This window comes from Eschrichtius robustus, chromosome 2 (genome assembly GCF_028021215.1).
Source record: "Eschrichtius robustus isolate mEscRob2 chromosome 2, mEscRob2.pri, whole genome shotgun sequence".
Taxonomy (NCBI): Eukaryota; Metazoa; Chordata; class Mammalia; order Artiodactyla; family Eschrichtiidae; genus Eschrichtius; species Eschrichtius robustus.
In genome coordinates this window covers 81,538,348-81,559,491 of record NC_090825.1, presented here as the reverse complement: position 1 = coordinate 81,559,491, position 21,144 = coordinate 81,538,348, and the positions used below count along the sequence as shown (strand labels likewise).

Here is a 21,144-nt window from a genome sequence, read left to right as displayed (position 1 = left end):
GCAAACTGATTGCAACTATGGGTCAAGAGGAATATTTTCTGTCTCTTTTCTACAGCCAGTAGTGTACTGAAGCTGACTTGTATTGGCTTGCAAGAGCTGATTTTGCTATCCCTCCCCAGCTCAGTGCTCACTGATGCAGGTTAGTCGCTTGAAATCAGCCCTGATGGGAATATTTACACCACAGAAACTGGCAAATGCCACAAAAATACTCTCTCTCCCCGAACCAGCATCTGCTTTCAAACATTTACCAACATGCCAGTGTACAACACCAGCATTGGCTGAGCAAAATTGGACAAGTTATTTTACTTCTTGAGCTATTAACTGCACCTTCTGTGAAGTGGGGATGGTAATATATACTATAGCATATATCACAGGATTTTATGAGGATCATGTGACAGTACTTTGAAACTGTATGAAGTGGAATTACTAATATCACAACAATGAGAGTTATATGTTCACTAATAAAATATGAGACTTGGCAAAACCAATATAATGTAAGTAGATCTAGAGTTTCTTAACACTAAATCTACACTCAACCTGACCATGTACCTGGTCAGATAAAAAGAAGGGTGAATTCAGAGTTAAGGTCAAAGAGTGATTCCTATAGTAGACATCAAGTAACATAAATAGGTACCAAATAAAATGTAGAGATTTTTAGGCCTAAAGTAGTATCTCTATTCCTTTTCCCATGCCGTGAGTCCTCTATGCCTCTGATAAATTAGGCTTATGAAGGTGGATAAAACATTTTCTGTATGTAGACTACGAAGGGCTTCAGCAGAAAGAATTTTCTGTCTTCTTTTTGTTACCTACTTCATACAGAGCTCTGCATATAAAGGACACACAGAAAAAAATATTGATAGATTTGACCTTTTGAGGTTACAAATTCCTGCTTTCATTTTAATGACACTTCAAAATACTTTAAGAAGCCTTATTCAAATCTGCATGGAAATCCCTACCCTTTGATTCAATGTCACTGCCTTTGGCATTTGCAATGTGGTTAAGTAAGTTACATGTTGAAACTACAAAATCATCTTCTGACTTCAAACACTTTTGAGAGTGTTCATGGGAAAAGTGGGTCCTTTATACTGGTCAGCTCTTATTTACCTTTGAAAAAAACAAAGAAAACCGAGAAAGCTCTGTGCATAAAACACATCATTATTGACACTAGACTGTTAATCACCAAACACCATACAGATGTTTATTTTTCCCCATGTGAACTCTGTGTTGCAAATAGTCCTGAGGACTTGCTATTCCTAGCTGAATGCTCTGTAGAAGCTAAGGAATCCAATTCTTTTTTAGTTAAAACTGAAATCATCATAACCAGATAGATGTGCGCTTAAATCCTGGTCGCATCATCTACAAATTCCATGACCTTAATCTGTTTATTTAACCTCCCCAGGCCTTGGTGTCCTCATCTGTGAAATAACATCTATTCAGAGGTTTGTGGTGAGGATTAAATGGAAAAAAACTACATACGTAGAGTTCTTAATACTACCATTTAATAAATTGCTTATGTTTTTACTCCTGGGTTTACTCCTAGCTTGCCAAATCACATTAAATATGCTACTCTGTCCTTTTGTTTCTTCACACAAGAATTGGATGTAAGATCTATCACTTTTTGCTTCTCTGGAATAACAGAAGAATACCTCATGGTGGACTGAATTATTCTCAGTGAATACAGTGCTGGAAGTTCTTTTTTTTTTTTTTTTTTTAAAGAAATTATCACCAACCCTAGTTTTGTGACAAGATAAGCCATCTCCTAATCTTAAAAGGTATCATGAATGTTACCACAACAGTTTTTTTAAAAAAGTAAGTTTTATGCACTTTTAAAAATGAATTCATGTTATGTAGTATACCGCAGACTGGGAATACAATGAAAGGACGATTTGAACAGTTGAAAATAAAACAGCAGAGATATTCCATTTCAATATGCCAGGGATGATTGCTTTTAAGTTTTACATTTTATAACCTGTACACACATTCTCTTCCTAACAGTGAACCAACATATTGACAAATGTGGAAGACAGAATCCCAGAATATAATACTCATATATAATATTCAGATATTATAAAAGAATTAGTTTTGGGGGGTGGAGTGTAGAATTGGGAAGATGCAAACATCTTCTGCAAAGATGTATTATAGAAAGCTAATTCTTTTATAATATCTCAAATTTCTGTAGCTATTTTACAACCAGAAGCCATGTTATTTACCTTTAACAGACTCTTCCTCTGGAGCCAAGCACAAAGCTCAGTTGTGGGAAGATAAATAAGGGAGGAGAAATAGAAAAGACTCCTTCGGAAGTAAGAATGCACAGGCACAATATGCTGTGTGCTCCAGCTCCCATCCCAGAGAAAAGAATTTCTGGACTCATGAATGGAAACTTTGCATACAGTATAAATACTAAATTAAAACTCTTGGCACAGTGGGATTTCATACTCTGTATTCAAATTCTTCTAGACATTTTCATCGTTGATTTTAAGAAGAATAATAATGTTTTAAGAGGAAAAAATATTATATTACTTCTAAACGTTTTGGCTTCTCTGTTTCAACATAAATACAAATTAATATTCCTTGTTTGCCAATGTGTTGAGTGTGAGCTGTCATCAGTGTATTAATTACTACTTTTGAATATAACATTTTTTGCTTTTATTTCTAAAACATGGGTTTCTTGAAATAATCATTTATTTTGGCTCATAAGGTGATTATTTATTAGGAGATAAAATTGAACATATTGCAGGCTTTAAAATTAAAAAGCATCTATTAAGTATGTTAAGCAAAATTTTAGAAATGGAGACCTGTTTGAAATAAAAAGGTGTTTATTTGGGGTTTGTTAGGATTGTGGCCCAGGAGACATATATTCAAGAAGCACTTGAATTGTGTTCCACAGGACTATACAATAGGGGAAGCTTATAAAGGCAAAAAACGCAAGGTTGCAGTTAGTTACATGAGTTGTTTATCAGTAATTATAATTGGAGCTGGGAAGAAATAAGGGTGTTTGTTAAGTAAAGAGATTGGTTAGAATCCGAAATGGTTGCATAGTTATAGGGAGAGACCTTGAGACTGTAAGGCTGCAGCTGGCAGGTGTTCTGAATATGGCTGGTGGTGTGCTTGGGCCTGGTACAGTTCAAAGACAGTTCAGGTTTTCAGTGGTGCAGAGACGTGTCTGAGACCAGATCCTCAATGGCCTCCTAACTCCATTTTGTATGCCTGCCTGTGATTACCCATTATAATAGCAATTTGTCACCAAGTACCTTTGCTTTGCAGTATATTAAAAACTAAAAGAAGGTAAAGGGAACAGAATGGGGAGGAGGAAACAGAGCAGTAGCAAGAGAGTTTCACACAGCTTCAGGGAGTGTGCAGTTTCGTGGAGAGAAGATTTGAAAGAGCAATAGAATCTTATAGATGGAGGAAGCCCCAAAGCCATACAGTCAGATGGTTCTGTTTCTCACCTAAGGAAGCAGACCACTGAGGTGAAATGACATGACCACAATTGTCCAACCAATATGTAGTTATAGACGGTGCCAGGAGAAAAGTAGGATGTGTGAGTGGGATTGAAGAATGGGTTGTGTGGGGTGTGTTGAAGTTCAACTACTGTTACTATGTGTCAAGCTTTATGCTATGTTCTTACATACTTACAGTCTCTTTTACTTTATCATAACAATCTTGTATGTTAAATATTATTAACCAAGTTCCAAGGAAGTGAAGTAGTTTTCCCAATGACTCATGAGCATTATATTACAGATTCACACCCACATCTTGTGACCATCTATATGGCCTTCTATAGCTCACCAATTTGGTGAGTAAAGGCATTCCAAGTTGAGTTTGTTTGAAATAAGAAATGGGACTGATGTGCTGGAGGAAGAGTAGATAAGACACCTTGTTGGGAAGCAGTGAGACAGACCTAGGGAGAGTATTGCATCTGTAAAAAGTTAGAAATGTTCAAAAACTTATATAGCAAATCCAGGGTGAGTTTGCTTCATACAACAAGACAGACTATTAGAGTATTAAAGCAGAAAGGAAGGGAGGAGAGAGGGAATTAATAATAACTGAAGTAAAACTGAGCCTAGCTGATGAAAAATATTCTATGTATGTCTATGAATGATTGTAATATATATTAAGATCCAAAACAGCTAGGAAAACAAAAGGATGCAGCACATTGTGGCAGTAATTATCTCTATGTGGTTGCATTTTAGGTAATAGTTTTCTTCCTCATTCATTTCCTTTGCTTCAAATCTTCTACAGGGAGCCTGCATGGATTTTATAATTTTAAAACATCGATTTCTATAAAAAGAAATACATACAATGGAAACTATATTATTTGCTAAATTGAAAACATTGCTAAATTTTAAACTGTAACAGATATGAACTTGAAATAAAAATTAGAACAGCTTGTACTGAATTAGAGTATGAATAGTTCATTATTTTATCAATGCATTGTTTTCCATCTTTTTTTCCTAATTAGGGTTAAAAATTTAATAGTCTATTTTTGATGAACTCTTCACAAGAAATTTATAGTATTTAAATGTCAGCTTGTATATAAGTGGACACTCTCAGATACTTTAAAATTGTACTGTGTTCCTAGGGAAATACTGTATCTTGATAGTTTAGGTTGCCTTAAACAATTTCAAGCATGACATTGAAGTTATATAAGCACATAGTAAAGTCTTACTGATGGCATTTGGATTAGCTCCTTATGGGTTTTTTTTGGTTTTGTTTTGGATTTTTTTTTTTAACATCTTTATTGGAGTATAATTGCTTTATAGTGGTGTGTTAGTTTCTGCTTTATAACAAAGTGAATCAGTTATACATATACATATGTTCCCATATGTCTTCCCCCTTGCATCTCCCTCCCTCACACCCTCCCTATCACACTCCTCTAGGTGGTAACAAAGCACCGACCTGATCTCCCTCTGCTATGCGGCTGCTTCCCACTAGCTATCTATTTTACGTTTGGTAGTGTATATATGTCCATGCCACTCTCTCACTTTGTCACAGCTTACCCTTCCCCCTCCCCATATCCTCAAGTCCATTCTCTAGTAGGTCTGTGTCTTTATTCCCATCTTACCCCTACATTCTTCATGAACTTTTTTTTTTCTTAGATTCCATATATATGTGTTAGCATACGGTATTTGTTTTTCTCTTTCTAACTTACTTCACTCTGTATGACAGACTCTAGGTCCATCCACCTCACTACAAATAACTCAATTTCGTTTCTTTTTATGGCTGAGTAATATTCCATTGTATATATGTGCCACATCTTCTTTATCCATTCATCTGTTGATGGACACTTAGGTTGCTTCCAGGTCCTGGCTATTGTAAATACAGCTGCAATGAACATTTTGGTACATGACTCTTTTTGAATTATGGTTTTCTCAGGGTATATGCCCAGTAGTGGGATGGCTGGGTCGTATGGTAGTTCTATTTTTAGTTTTTTAAGGAACCTCCATACTGTTCTCCATAGTGGCTATATCAATTTACATTCCCACCAACAGTGCAAGAGAGTTCCCTTTTCTCCACACCCTCTCCAGCATTTATTGTTTCTAGATTTTTTGATGATGGCCATTCTGACTGGTGTGAGATGATATCTCATTGTAGTTTTGATTAGCATTTCTCCAGTGATTAATGATGTTCAGCATCCTTTCATGTGTTTGTTGGCCATCTGTATATCTTCTTTGGAGAAATGTCTATTTAGGTCTTCTGCCCGTTTTTGGATTGGGTTGTTTGTTTTTTTTTTTTTTAAACTTTTGGGTTTATTTATTTATTTATTTATGGCTGTGTTGGGTCTTCGTCTCTGTGTGAGGGCTTTCTCCAGTTGCGGCAAGTGGGGGCCACTCTTCATTGTGGTGCGCAGGCCTCTCATTATCGTGGCCTCTCTTGTTGCGGAGCACAGGCTCCAGACGCGCAGGCTCAGTAATTGTGGCTCACGGGCCTAGTTGCTCTGCGGCATGTGGGATCCTCCCAGGCCAGGGCACGAACCCGTGTCCCCTGCATTGGCAGGCAGACTCTCAACCACTGCGCCACGAGGGAAGCCCCTGTTTGTTTTTTTGATATCGAGCTGCATGAGCTGCTTGTAAATTTTGGAGATTAATCCTTTGTCAGTTGCTTCATTTGCAAAGATTCTCTCCCATTCTGAGGGTTGTCTTTTCGTCTTGTTTATGGTTTCCTTTGCTGTGCAAAAGCATTTAAGTTTCATTAGGTCCCATTTGTTTATTTTTGGTTTTATTTCCATTGCTCTAGGAGGTGGGTCAAAAAGGATCTTGCTGTTATTTATGTCATAGAGTGTTCTGCCTATGTTTTCCTCTAAGAGTTTGATAGTGTCTGGCCTTACATTTAGGTCTTTAATCCATTTTGAGTTTATTTTTGTGTATGGTGTTAGGGAGTGTTCTAATTTCATACTTTTACATGTAACTGTCCAGTTTTCCCAGCACCACTTATTGAAGAGGCTGTCTTTTCTCCACTGTATATTCTTGCCTCCTTTATCAAAGATAAGGTGACCATATGTGCGTGGGTTTATCTCTGGGCTTCCTATCCTGTTCCATTGATCTATATTTGTTTTTGTGCCAGTACCATACTGTCTTGATTACTGTAGCTTTGTAGTATAGTCTGAAGTCAGGGACCCTGATTCCTCCAGCTCCATTTTTCTTTCTCAAGATTGCTTTGGCTATTCGGGGTCTTTTGTGTTTCCATACAAATTGTGAAATTTTTTGTTCTAGTTCTGTGAAAAATGCCAGTGGTAGTTTGATAGGGATTGCATTGAATCTGTAGATTGCTTTGGGTAGTATTGTCATTTTCACAATGTTGATTCTTCCAATCCAAGAACATGGTATATCTCTCCATCTATTTGTATCATCTTTAATTTCTTTCATCAGTGTCTTATAATTTTCTGCATACAGGTCTTTTGTCTCCTTAGGTAGGTTTATTCCTAGATATTTTATTCTTTTTGTTGCAATGGTAAACGGGAGTGTTTTCTTAATTTCACTTTCAGATTTTTCATCATTAGTGTATAAGAATGCTAGAGATTTCTGTGCATTAATTTTGTATCCTGCTGCTTTACCAAATTCATTGATTAGCTCTAGTAGTTCTCTGGTAGCATCTTTAGGATTCTCTATGTATAGTATCATGTCATCTTCAAACAGTGACAGCTTTACTTCTTCTTTTCCGATTTGAATTCCTTTTATTTCTTTTTCTTCTCTGATTACTGTGGCTAAAACTTCCAAAACTATGTTGAATAATAGTGGTGAGAGTGGTCAACATTGTCTTCTTCCGGATCTTAGTGGAAATGGTTTCAGTTTTTCACCATTGAGGACGATGTTGGCTGTGGATTTGTCATATATGGCCTTTATTATGTTGAGGAAAGTTCCCTCTATGCCTACTTTCTGGAGGGTTTTTATCACAAATGGGTGTTGAATTTTGTCGAAAGCTTTTCTGCATCTATTGAGATGATCATATGGTTTTTCTCCTTCAATTTGTTAATATGGTGTATCACATTGATTTGCGTATATTGAAGAATCCTTGCATTCCTGGGATAAACCCCACTTAATCATGGTGTATGATCCTTTTAATGTGTTGTTGGATTCTGTTTGCTAGTATTTTGTTGAGGATTTTTGCATCTATGTTCATCAGCAATATTGGCCTGTAGTTTTCTTCCTTTGTGACATCTTTGTCTGGTTTTGGTATCAGGGTGATGGTGGCCTCGTAGAATGAGTTTGGCAGTGTTCCTCCCTCTGCTATATTTTGGAAGAGTTTGAGAATGATAGGTGTTAGCTCTTCTCTAAATGTTTGATAGAATTCACCTGTGAATCCATCTGGTCCTGGGCTTTTGTTTGTTGGAAGGTTTTTAATCACAGTTTCAATTTCAGTGCTTGTGATTGGATTGCTCACATTTTCTATTTCTTCCTGGTTCAGTCTTGGAAGGTTGTGCATTTCTAAGTATTTGTCCATTTCTTCCAGGTTGTCCATTTTATTGGCATAGAGTTGCCTGTAGTAATCTCTCATGATCCTTTGTATTTCTGCAGTGTCAGTTGTTACTTCTCCTTTTTCATTTGTAATTATATTGATGTGAGTCTTCTCCCTTTTTTTCTTGATGAGTCTGGCTAATGGTTTATCAATTTTGTTTATCTTCTCAAAGAACCAGCTTTTACTTTTATTGATCTTTGCTATCGTTCCCTTCATTTCTTTTTCATTTATTTCTGATCTGATCTTTATGATTTCTTTCCTTCTGCTGACTTTGGGGTTTTTTTGTTCTTCTTTCTCTAATTGCTTTAGGTATAAGGTTAGGTTGTTGATTTGAGATGTTTCTTGTTTCTTAAGGTAGGATTGTATTGCTGTAAACTTCCCTCTTAGAACTGCTTTTGCTGCATCCCAAAGGTTTTGGGTCATCATGTTTTCATTGTCATTTGTTTCTAGGTATTTTTTGATTTCCTCTTTGATTTCTTCAGTGATCTCTTGGTTATTAAGTAGTGTATTGTTTAGCCTCCATGTGTTTGTATTTTTTACAGATTTTTTCCTGTAATTGATATCTAGTCTCATAGCATTGTGTTCAGAAAAGATACTTGCTACGATTTCAATTTTCTTAAATTTACCAAGGCTTGATTTGTGCCCCAAGATATGATCTATCCTGGAGAATGTTCCATGAGCACTTGAGAAGAATGTGTATTCTGTTGTTTTTGGATGGAATGTCCTATAAATATCAATTAAGTTCATCTGGTCTAATGTATCATTTAAAGCTTGTGTTTCCTTATTTATTTTCATTTTGGATGATCTGTCCATTGGTGCAAGTGGGGTGTTAAAGTCCCCTACTATGATTGTGTTACTGTTGATTTCCCCTTTTATGGCTGTTAGTATTTGCCTTATGTATTGAGGTGCTCCTATATTGGGTGCATAAATATTTACAATTGTTTTATCTTCTTCTCAGATTGATCCCTTGATCATTATGTAGTGTCCTTCTTTTCTCTGTAATCGTCTTTATTTTAAAGTCTATTTTGTCTGATACAAGAATTGCTACTCCAGCTTTCTTTTGATTTCCATTTGCATGGAATATCTTTTTCCATTCCCTCACTTTCAGTCTGTATGTGTCCCTAGGTCTGAAGTGGGTCTCTTGTAGACAGCATATATACAGGTCTTGTTTTTGTATCCATTCGGCCAGTCTACATCTTTTGGTTGGAGCATTTAATCCATTTACATTTAAGGTAATTATCGATATGTATGTTCCTATGCCCATTTTCTTAATTGTTTTGGGTTTGTTATTGTAGGTTTTTTCCTTCTCTTGTGTTTCCTGCCTAGAGAAGTTCCTTTAGCATTTGTTGTAAAGCTGGTTTGGTGGTGCTGAATTTTCTTAGCTTTTGCTTGTCTGTAAAGGTTTTAATTTCTCCATCAAATCTGAAAGAGATCCTTGCTGGGTAGAGTAATCTTGGTTGTAGGTTTTTCTCCTTCATCACTTTAAATATGTCCTGCCACTCCCTTGTGGCTTGCAGAGTTTCTGCTGAAAGATCAGCTGTTAACCTTATGGGGATTCCCTTGTGTGTTACTTGTTGTTTTTCCCTTGCTGCTTTTAATATTTTTTCTTTGCATTTAATTTTTGATAGTTTGATTAGTATGTGTCTTGGCGTGTATCTCCTTGGATTTATCCTGTATGTTACTCTCTGTGCTTCCTGGACTTGATTAACTATTTCCTTTCCCATATTAGGGAAATGTTCAACTATAATCACTTCACATATTTTCTCAGTCCCTTTCTTTTTCTCTTCTTCTTCTGGGACCCCTATAATTCGAATGTTGGCGCATTTAATATTGTCCCAGTGGTCTCTGAGACTGTCCTCAATTCTTTTCATTCTTTTTTCTTTATTCTGCTCTGCAGTGATTATTTCCACTATTTTGTCTTCCAGGTCACTTATCCGTTCTTCTGCCTCAGTTATTCTGTTATTGATTCCTTCTAGAGAATTTTTAATTTCATTTATTGTGTTGTTCATCACTGTTTGTTTGCTCTTTAGTTCCTCTAGGTCTTGTTAAAGGTTTCTTGTATTTTCTCTATTCTATTTCCAAGATTTTGGATCATCTTTACTATAATTATTTTGAATTCTTTTTCAGGAAGGCTGCCTATTTCCTGTTCATTTGTTAGGTCTGGTGGGGTTTTGCCTTGCTCCTTCATCTGCTATGTGTTTTTCTGTCTTCTCATTTTACTTAACTTACTGTGTTTGGGGTCTCCTTTTTGCAGGCTGCAGATTTGTAGTTCCCGTTGTTTTTGGTGTCTGTCCCCTGTGGGTAAGGTTGGTTCAGTGGGTTGTGTAGGCTTCCTGGTGGAGGGGACTAGTGCCTGTGTTCCGGTGGATGAGGCTGGATCTTGTCTTTCTGGTGGGCAGGTCCATGGCTGGTGGTATGTTTTGGGGTGTCTGTGGCCTTATTATGATTTTAGGCAGCCTCTCTGCTAATGGATGGGGTTGTGTTCCTGTCTTGCTAGTTGTTTGGCATAGGGTGTCCAGCACTGTAGCTTGCTGGTCATTGAGTGAAGCTGGGTCTTGGCCTTGAGATGGAGATCTCTGGGAAATTTTCACCGTTTGATATTACATGGAGCTGGAAGATCTCTTGTGGACCAGTGTCCTGAACTTAGCTCTCCCACCTCAGAGGCATAGCCCTGATGCCTGGCTGGAGCACCAAGAGCCTTTCATCCACACGGCTCAGATTAAAAGGGAGAAAAAACACAAAGAATGAAAGAAAGAAGATAAAATAAAATAAAGTAAAATAAAATAAAATAAAGTCATTAAAATAAAAAATAATTATTAAGAAAAAAATTTTTAAAGTTAAAAAAACCCCCAAAAAACGGACAGACAGAACCCTAGGACAAATGGTAAAAGTAAAGCTATAAAGACAAAATCACACACAGAAGCATACACATACTCACAAAAAGAGAAAAAGGGAAAAATATATATATTTCTTTGGTCCCAAATCCACCTCCTGAATTTGGGATGATTCGTTGTCTATTCAGGTATTCCACAGAAGCAGGTACATCAAGTTGTTTGTGGAGTTTTAATCCGCTGCTTCTGAGGCTGCTGGGAGAAATTTCCTTTTCTCTTCTTTGTTCGCACAGCTCCTGGGCTTCAGCTTTGGATTTGGACCCGCCTCTGCGTGTTGGTCGCCTGAGGGCTTCTGTTTTTCGCTCAGACAGGACGGGGTTAAAGGAGCAGCTGCTTCGGGGGCTCTGGCTCACTCAGGCCAGGGGGAGGGAGGGGTACGGATGCGGGGTGAGCCTGCGGCGGCAGAGGCCAGCTTGACTTTGCACCAGCCTGAGGCACACCGTGCGTTTTCCCGGGGAAGTTGTCCCTGGATCACGGGACCCTGGCAGTGGCGGGCTGCACAGGCTCCCAGGAGGGGAGGTGTGGAGAGTGACCTGTGCTTGCACACAGGCTTTTTGGTGGCAGCAGCAGCAGCCTTAGCGTCTCATGCCCATCTCTGGGGTCCGCGCTGATAGCCGCGGCTCGCGCCCGTCTCTGGGGCTCCTTTAAGCGGCGCTCTTAATCCCCTCTCCTCGCGCACCAGGAAACAAAGAGGCAAGACAAAGTCTCTTGCCTCTTCGGCAATTCCAGACTTTTTCCCGGACTCCCTCCTGGCTAGCTGTGGCGCACTAGCCCCTTCAGGCTGTGTTCACACAGCCAACCCCAGTCCTCTCCCTGCGATCCGACCGAAGCCCGAGCCTCAGCTCCCAGCCCCTGCCCGCCCCGGCGGGTGAGCAGACAAGCCTGTCGGGCTGGTTAGGGCTACTCGGCACCGATCCTCTGTGCGGGAATCTCTCCGCTTTGCCCTCCGCACCCCTGTGGCTGCGCTCTCCTCCGTGGCTCCGAAGCTTACCCCCTCTGCCACCCGCAGTCTCCGCCCGCGAAGGGGCTTCCTAGTGCGTGGAAACCTTTCCTCCTTCACAGCTCCCTCCCGCTGGTGCATGTCCTGTCCCTATTCTTTTGTCTCTGTTTTTTCTTTTCTCTTTTGCCCTACCCAGGTACGTGGGGAGTTTCTTGCCTTTTGGGAAGTCTGAGGCCTTCTGCCAGCGTTCAGTAGGTGTTCTGTAGGAGTTGCTCCACATGTAGATGTATTTCTGATGTATTTGTGGAGAGGAAGGTGATCTCCACGTCTTACTCTTCCACCATCTTGAAGCTCCTCTCTCCCTATGTTTTTTTAATTTCACAGAATGTTACTACTTATGACGGTAGTTCTTGACCTGCTTTAAGGTTTTATTTCAATTTATCTGTTAAATATTGATGCCATTTATTAAGGCCTATTTTCCTCTGATTTCTTTTTAGAAATCAATAAGAGCCGTTTATTTTGCATTGTTTCTCCAAAAACATCCTGACAAATGGGTAGTTTATTTTTCTTTGAAATTTTTCAAACTGTTATAAGCCAGATATCACAAAGCTTATTTATAATGTGATCTTGTAATTACATATAATGTGACCTTGGAGTACCATACAAATGATATAGCATTACGTTATATTCTCCTAGCTATTTTTTCCCCACTTTAGAAATAAGATAATTCAGCATGACCTTCATACTACCAAACTATTTCCAATAATTGACATTCCCTGATGGAAATAATCTTTTTTTTTTGACTGAGTATGAATTTGCTTCACTCACTTGAAAAGTATATAAATAAATGCACTTTTTTAAACTAACCAACTGCCTCAGCTGGCATTTGTAACCACACACAAATCATGCTCACAAAACTTTCCTATAATAACCATTTCATGTTAAGAACACCTGCTTTCTCAGAGCTGAGAGAGCTTCAGGCTGTATCAAAGTTTCTTCAAAGCCTTCAGACTGTGGTTTTACTATTCTTGCATGAAATCTATGTCTGTGATTTCTTCAATATGTTAACAATATACGTGCTATGGCTTTTGCTCATACCTTTGGGTTATGAGAAAATTCTTAGATGTTCTTCTCTAACAATTCCTTATGAATCCTCCTTACTGAGAATACGCTTTCTCAAAACACTTGTGATAACAAAAGGCTCATAATGCATTTCACATTGCTCACAACATTCAGCACATGGCCTTCACCCAACAAGAAAAATTAAAAATGTGAAAGGTCAAACCTGGTTCAAAAGGAAGGGTGAAAAAGAAGGGGAAAAAAAACAGGGATAATAATGGTTAAGTATATTTTCCCTTTTTTGGATGTTTGTAGTGAGGTTTGAATATTTCTTTAACCAATATTTCTTTAACCAAATGAAATAAAACAAAATTAGGTTTTATTCATATTCAGTAGTCTACATATATTTGATCCAGCCTGGAAAGCTTCATAAATTAATTTTTTTAAAGAAAAAGAAAATAATATTATGTAAAATCTGAGACAAGTATTTAAGCACAGCAACGACCAGAATTGAACAATCTTCCCCTCATATTTGGATGACCAGGTATATATTTCCCTGAATAGGAGATAATAAAAACAAAAATAAAAAACCCAAACAATTTATTAACTTTATTTATAACTGTACAACTTTGAATGTCAGAGAAAATCCACGTTCTTCCTTAACTTTTAGCTGATTCCACATAAGATAATGAATGTGCCAAGAAGTATTGGCCACTTCCTTCCCTGCCAGAGGTAATGATTAACTTATGAGTGTGCATGTTTTTCAGGTGAAGAAAGTTTGGCAACAGTGGTGGATCAAACATTTTGGAGTATTTTATTGCCTTTTTTAATGAATAGTATAAAATACTTATCAGCATTGAAATATGTTTGCCTATCTAACAAAATTTTAAATGGCATAAGTGGTGAACTATTTACAAATATTTGTTATTTGTGTTATATTGTTCTGTGGGTTGAGGCAATATTCTTCATTAGCTTTAGTAAAATGTGACAGAAATTGGGGTTGAATAAATCAGTATAATACAGGCAAAGCATTTATTTGTTTGGATCTTTAATTGAAATATTAAAGATTTTGAAAACCTATAGGCATAGTTTCAAATCCTCTCTTTCTAGGAAAATTACTTAATCACTGCCCAATTACTGTGCCTTTTGCAGTCATATTTAACCCTTTCTGAGAAGATTCTACTCTGTAGGTTATATAAATGTTTTGTTCTAGTTCTTTTTGAATACAAGATTCCACAGTAATATTTACTCACATTCCGGGTCCCTTGACTATTCATATGACCACAAAATAAGCAAGAAAATAAAGGATAAGAAAGATAAAATAAATGTATTCAACTTTCTAAATTCTTAAGAAATATATTATTTCTTCAGCAATCTTTTGAATGACATTCATACAGTTACTTTTCAAATTTCATTTACTTTAATTATACATAGTGTACTTGCTATAGGGTATGTTGAACGTTTCTCTAAATTCTTCTCTTGTGTGTATGTTTTTTTCCCCAGTTACTGGCTGACAAACAAAGTTCCCATCAAAAGACCCAGCACAGGTCTGCTCATGTATACCCTAGCCACAAGATTCTGTGATGAAATTCACCTGTATGGATTCTGGCCATTCCCTAAGGATTTGAATGGAAAAGCTGTCAAATATCATTACTATGATGACTTAAAATACAGGTACTTTTCCAATGCAAGCCCTCATAGAATGCCATTAGAATTCAAAACATTAAATGTGCTACATAATAGAGGAGCTCTGAAACTGACAACAGGAAAGTGCATAAAGCAATAAAGCACATCTGAAACATACAAAGAGACTGAATATGCACTTCTTTTCTGAAGATGCTTCCTAAGATTTGAAAACAGGATCCAAAACAAGACTGGGTTTCAGCATCCACCACTTATCTGAAAGGTGATAAAGGACGTTCATGAGAAATCCACTACCAACTGATGAAATACCTGCAAAGTGCTCTGAAAATTAAGTATTTTGACTTCAAGGGTCCTAGTAAGTGCCACTTCCACTAAGAACACAGTTTGAATGTATAATCAGTAGTGTTTACAAGATCCAACAATGCACTTGTCATTAGTTAATGAATCAAAAATGTTCATCACTGTTGGGCTGCCACTGCAACGCCAAGCACATGAGAAGAGGAACCCAGGAACACAACTCAGCCCTTGGGGAAACTGAACCGTCCTGTCAGCAGAAATCAAGATGGAAACAGTTTGAGCAGTGAAATCCATAAGATTAAACAACTCAAGTAAATGCCTTCAGTCAGGATTCTGAGTCTGATCATGAACTTTATGTTTTTGTTTCTGTTCTTCTTTGCCTTCTGGAATCTCTTTTGGTTTGGGTATTGGGGTGCTTCGAAAATCCTTCTGAGATAAAAATGAATGAGATAAATAACCTTCAAGTGATCATTTTTAAAGTTCTTATATTTTTAAAGTGTTATCACACAATGACTTTGTAAAAAAAGTTTTATTTTGCACAACTCTAAACCTCCAGATTTTTTCCCAGCGGTGTAGAAGGTACCAGATAAACTGTATCACTCAGTAATTTTGAGCCATTCTAAAGGAAAGATAAACTCTGTCATTTGAGATGGTAAAATTAGCAGGAAAAAAAATGTTCTTTTGGTACCAAAGATTATACTGATGTGTCTACACAACAAACCATTTTCCTTTCATGAAAATAACATATTAATATATTATTATGCTACTAAAGCGAAAGTTGTCTCTAGGTATTTTAAATTTTCCAAATTCAAACTTTATTTTTATTTGAAGGAAGGTTCCACAGCTTTTACACTTCATAATGATTTTGTGGAAGCATTTTGCCCATTAGAATAAATGTTTGATAGGGCTAAAATGTGACTTTTCTTTGATATCCCCCTTGTTATTCAAATGGAAAGATTGGCATGCTCTCTAGATTATTGTTAAATTTTCTTAGTGCCGAAATAATATGATTAATAGAGTATTGTTTTCGTCACGGAGATGATTAATTTTAAGAGGTTTAACAATGAAACTGTACATCAGTATTTTGCACTTCAGATTAATTAAATTGACCAATATTTTTTCTATAGTTAAATTTATTCACATTATCACATTAATGTGTTTTCAGAGAAACACATGAAATTATTTATAAAGAGATTTTTAAACATTTTAACACATAACAGAATTGACCAATAGGCCAATTTCTGGTAATTACTATGCTGGTAGGTAATTATGATGGTAAATTGTTTCTTTAAAAAGCAGAAATACTGCGTTCCCATTTCTCCTCTTGACCTGAAACAACATAGATTACTTCTTGTTTCTTAGGGAAGGCAGTCTGAGAAAAGAAGAAATAGCATGAGGAATATGTATGTTTTGTTTCTTAGGGAAGACGGTCTGAAAAAGAATTAATAGCATAAAGAATATATATATATATATATGTTATCAAGAAAAAGAATATTCACAGTACTACAGTTCTCAATATATTAATAATATGTGGTATTCTTTTTAAAAATATGATAGAACCTTGAGATACAGAAGATTATATTTCCTGAGAATTTATGTGTCTCTAAGAAAACAAGATAGAATCCATAAAATAGAATCCATAAAGACACATAGCTAAAAATGGATAGAATATGATGTACTTTTATCATTGAACCTCTTACCTCTTGGAAGTTTTTAAAGTACTAGATACATATTTTGAATGTAAAGTTGATAAGTGATTTACCCAATGAATCAAAAGTAGGTAATTACTTAATTTGGACTATTTGCAGACAAGTTGTTTGAGTAGCCTTTAATTTGAATTCAATAAAAATTTTGAAGTCACAAGTAAATTCTTGCAGATAAAATACATGTCAGAGCTCATTAAAAGTATGTCTTAAAAAGCAGCAGCAAGGTACCTTGCCATTTTTACTTCATTTTCAACAAATGTGTTTAAACAATTTTAAGGCCACAGCAAAAGCATCCCAGACATTCACTGTTCTGTGCATTGTTTATCTCATAGATGCATTGAGTAGTGCCTTTTTAGCTTCACATTGCTTTGTTACCCTATGCTTTGTGTTCTCTAAATACATTGCCCAGTTCTGAAAATGCTCAGCATATAAAAAGGGCTTCAGTATCGACTGAGACTACTTTTGTTCATCTCAGGGAACTTTCAATACTCAAGAATGAATTCAATTAAAGGCATTTAGTGTTCAAAGAAGACAAACTGTACAAGACCAATTCATTCCCTGTTGTATACCTTTCCATCTCCCCTTCCCCTTCGCGATCCACTGTGGCCTTCTTATGGGGATAGGGCAAGGAAATCACTGAAGGCTAAGAGCAAGAATAAGAAAAAGAATTGAGATTTAACCGATCAGGGGGCAAAAGGGATAATGATGAAATCAAATTATAAATACATACTTGAAATATCTGGGGTTTTTTTCCTTTTGAGACTATCATACGTTCACTTCTTTAATATTTTATTTCCTTTTCATGATTTACACCTGTACCTGGCAATGCTCAGGCAGCTGATTGTGAAATATTCCTGTCCTTTAGAGAACATGGTTGTTACTGTGCTGTTGACATGAAGAGGCCATGGAAACATTTTCATCATTATTACCCAGCCTGTTCTATACTTAACATTAAGTTGCTGGAATAAAAATAATAAATCAGTAACAGACTTTTCTGGGCAAATCTAATGATTCAGCCCACAAGACTGATGAAATGACTGTGGAAGTTTTTCTGTCTGAAAGAAGGTGCTGGGCATTCAAATGTCTTTATGTATTGTATATCATATGAAATATATATCAGTTGCTAATGGGAATTTCTACATATATGCTTACAGAAACAATTTATTTAAATAATGCTATAGGTAGTGTACATACCAACTAGTTATTAAGCTACTACACAGGAAAAGGGTGAACAAAGTAATTTATTTCTAATTGAGCCAGTTAGTCATAATGCACACAGTGTGGTATTTGGTTCATAAAAGAATTGTTTTCATGTGGTTATTGTTGGAGTATCTATAATTGTGGAAGGGGTATAGGAAGAGTTATGTATAGTTAGTTGTTACCTCTACAAGTTTGAGAGTTTCCCCATCAGACATCAATATACCAACGTTTGACAGATAGAGCGAGAGAGGGTTATTGTTCCTATTTGATGGAAGAAAATCCAAATAAAGCCCACCTAGAAATAGATATTTTATTATATATGTGTTATAGATATATCTACATAGTACAAATAGACATGTGTGATGCATATATACAATGTTATATATGTGTGTCTGTGTGTATACACACTTAGTCTGTAATATACACACACTAGATTTGTGTTATGCTAATGTCTTCGGGGCCTGCACTGTGAAGCACTCTGGAGATAAGACCACTTTAGAATAAAGAAGTTCTTTTGAAACTTCAGTTGCTAACCTGCTTTAAAGGGATCTATTTATAACTGAATTCTACACTGTTCATACCTAGAGTTACAATAAGTGTATCCAAATCTTAAAAAAAAAAAAAAATTAAAAATTAAAAAAAATGTCTTCAAGCTGGCAATGTATTCGAATTGCAGTTTTCAGATTGTGGTTCCAGACTCTGTGTCTCCCCATTTAAGTAGCACTTTTTAGTAAATACTGTTTCTTTGTGTAGGCAAAAGCACAAGTGTTTCAAATGTATATAGCAGGGGAAAAAAAAAAGTTTACAGAGATAGTATTGCTGCACAGGATAATTGCTACTGAGTATTTCTTACATCATTTGTGGAATTGAAAGATGAGGTTTATTCTGTCAAGTTCATTCTGTTCAACACTGTTTCCCTTTCGTTTATGTATAGCAATTGGGTGTTACTGTTTTATCATTTGTGAAACTGTAAAATAAATTAAACCCCCATTTGTTTTTCAATTCTTCTCTTATCTCTTATATCTAACACCTCTGTTCCACTTTACATGTCAATATAAGGTAGTGTAAAGCTTTAACAAGCTTTAGCTAGTGCTTCTGTTTTCCCTCCCCCTCAGCCCCAGCCACTGGCAATTTGGCAAGTCATTTATTTAAAGTGCATACCTGGCAATATGAACAATATCAAAAGCCCATGAACATCAGGAGATCCTTGACAGTTTTCTGTGTAGTGCATTCTGTTTGTGGCTGAGGGAATGGAGTGTTACACAAGTTACAGTCATTTATATCCAATGTGTATTCCCACTGACTGTTGTCAGTGGGTCACTCCAGCTTCGTGGCTGAAGAAGCCAGTGGCTCCTTACACGCTGCACGTTCTTATGGCTGCCCTGCGACTTGTGATGTTGACCGCTGTTACACTCACTTGCTGCTCTTTGCAGTTCACCTTCCAGGGGATGATTCGGAAAACCGCATATTTAAATCTTCCATGCGGACTTCCCTGGTGGAGCAGTGGTTAAGAATCTGCCTGCCAGTGCAGGGGACACGGGTTCGAGCCCTGGTCCGGGAAGATCCCACATGCCGCGGAGCAGCTGAGCCTGTGCGCCACAACTACTGAGCCTGTGCTCTAGAGCCAATGCTCGGCAACAAGAGAAGCCACGGCAATGAGAAGCCCGTGCACTTCAACGAAGAGTAGCCCCTGCTCGCCGCAACTAGAGAAAGCCCACGCACAGCAACAAAGACCCAATGCAGCCGAAAATAAATAAATAAATTAATTAATTAAAAAAAAAATCTTCCATGGCTTTCTAGAACTGACTAGTCTATGTTTTCAGACTGCACTATTTTCTCCAGAAATTATTAACTTTGTTTTCATGAGGTCACTTTTAACCTTTTGTAATTTTGAAACATTTGCTAGAGACCAACCATGAACCATTAACAATGGTTGATGAATATCAATGTTATTTGTATTTGCATAATTAACTTTTACTTTCAAAAATCCATATACAGTGGGGAATCCCTGTGTATTCTTGGGATATAATCAGACCTCATCATGAGCCTGTGAGATGAGAGCTGTAATATCCCATTTTTACAGATGTGAGATTATGTGATTTGCTGAAGGTCACGAAGCTCAGAAGTGAGAAAACAAGGATTTGAATCCAAGTGGTCTGTCTGACTTCAGCGTCCACCTTCTTAATGATCAGATTTTGATGCCAATACTTTTTAACTGGCAAGAAGTTTCCTGGGAAACTTAGTTTGCAAATAAGTCACTATTTATGGAGCACAGATTAAAAGTTGAGGTAAGTCTATAGGCAGGGTATATAATATAGACTTTGGGGCAGTCTAATAAGTGAAAAACAAACGATTATCTCTAATAACAAGAAGAACTGTGCCTTCCAGGGCAGTGTCTCCTGGATGGTGCTGCATAAACACTGATAATTCTTGCTCCAAACTCTTCCTGTATTTTTTTCATGCAAGCTGGATTACTGTTATGTTAGAATGTGACTTTATGTATCACAAAATTTATCATACTGCAGTTATTTTAGAGTCTAATTATGAGATTTCTATACAAACATTTTAATTGAATCTGGGTGTTTCATCTCCATTAGCAATTTAGCATTAGATGATATTTACAGAAATATCTTAAGGTTGAAATTCTGCAGATGACTAAGTTCATCCATTTTATATTGATTTTTTTTTTTTTTTACTAGTTTCCTTCTTTTCCTGAGAATGGAAGTAACCTAATCTCCAAATTAAGGAGCAGTTTAATGATTTCCCCTATATAGTGGCTTCATCGTGCATGAGTTCATGAAAGCAAAACAAATAAATAGATAAATAATCTCAGATAGAAGACTATAAGTACTATTCAATCCATTCTTAAAATATAGATTTCCGTCACTTAGGTACTTAATTTCTGGACTCTCAATCAACAAATTATGTGAAAGAATCTAACGCTAACATAAATATCTCTTTTTAAAATATTTTTGCTTCCAGATTGCTGATTTCTGACTCAGTCGCCAAAGTGGAATTTCTCAAGTGAACACAAGAGAACACTGGTCCAGGACATGCTCCACAAAAATGTGCTCAGTGGATGACAACTCTGTATATCTCTTCCTTGGAGATTCAGAAAATACATTAACATAGAAAAAGATCAGAGAAATCTTGAGATAAAGAGAGAAATTTCTATTGTTTAAAAAGTCATGGATAATTTTGTATATAACTTCCATTAAGTATGAAATTATGTTCTTCAGAACAGATTTTGGATAACACTTCTGAATACAGCAAACAACACAAAAGAAGAGAACAGATAAGAAGCTTCAGTTAGAAAGGTCGATGCTTACTTTATTCAGTGTTTTCTTTTCCCACAGGCCAAAATAATTTTTGAATAATATTTTCAAATAGGAAAATATTTTAAACATATATTTATTCTCTAAACTTTTTACATTAATTTTTACAGTAACAA

General features: G+C 36.6%; 1 protein-coding gene across 1 annotated transcript in view; it reads left to right on the top strand.

Annotated features, from left to right (window-relative positions):
- Positions 1–18,676, top strand: part of ST8SIA4 (ST8 alpha-N-acetyl-neuraminide alpha-2,8-sialyltransferase 4) — a 103,202-nt gene extending 84,526 nt beyond the window's left edge. Inside the window, exon 5 of the mRNA XM_068535679.1 lies at positions 14,350–18,676. Within this exon, the coding sequence (XP_068391780.1) occupies positions 14,350–14,632 (283 nt within the window). The 3' untranslated portion in view covers positions 14,633–18,676. The remainder of the gene's footprint in view (positions 1–14,349) is intronic.
- Positions 18,677–21,144: the final 2,468 nt, after the last annotated feature.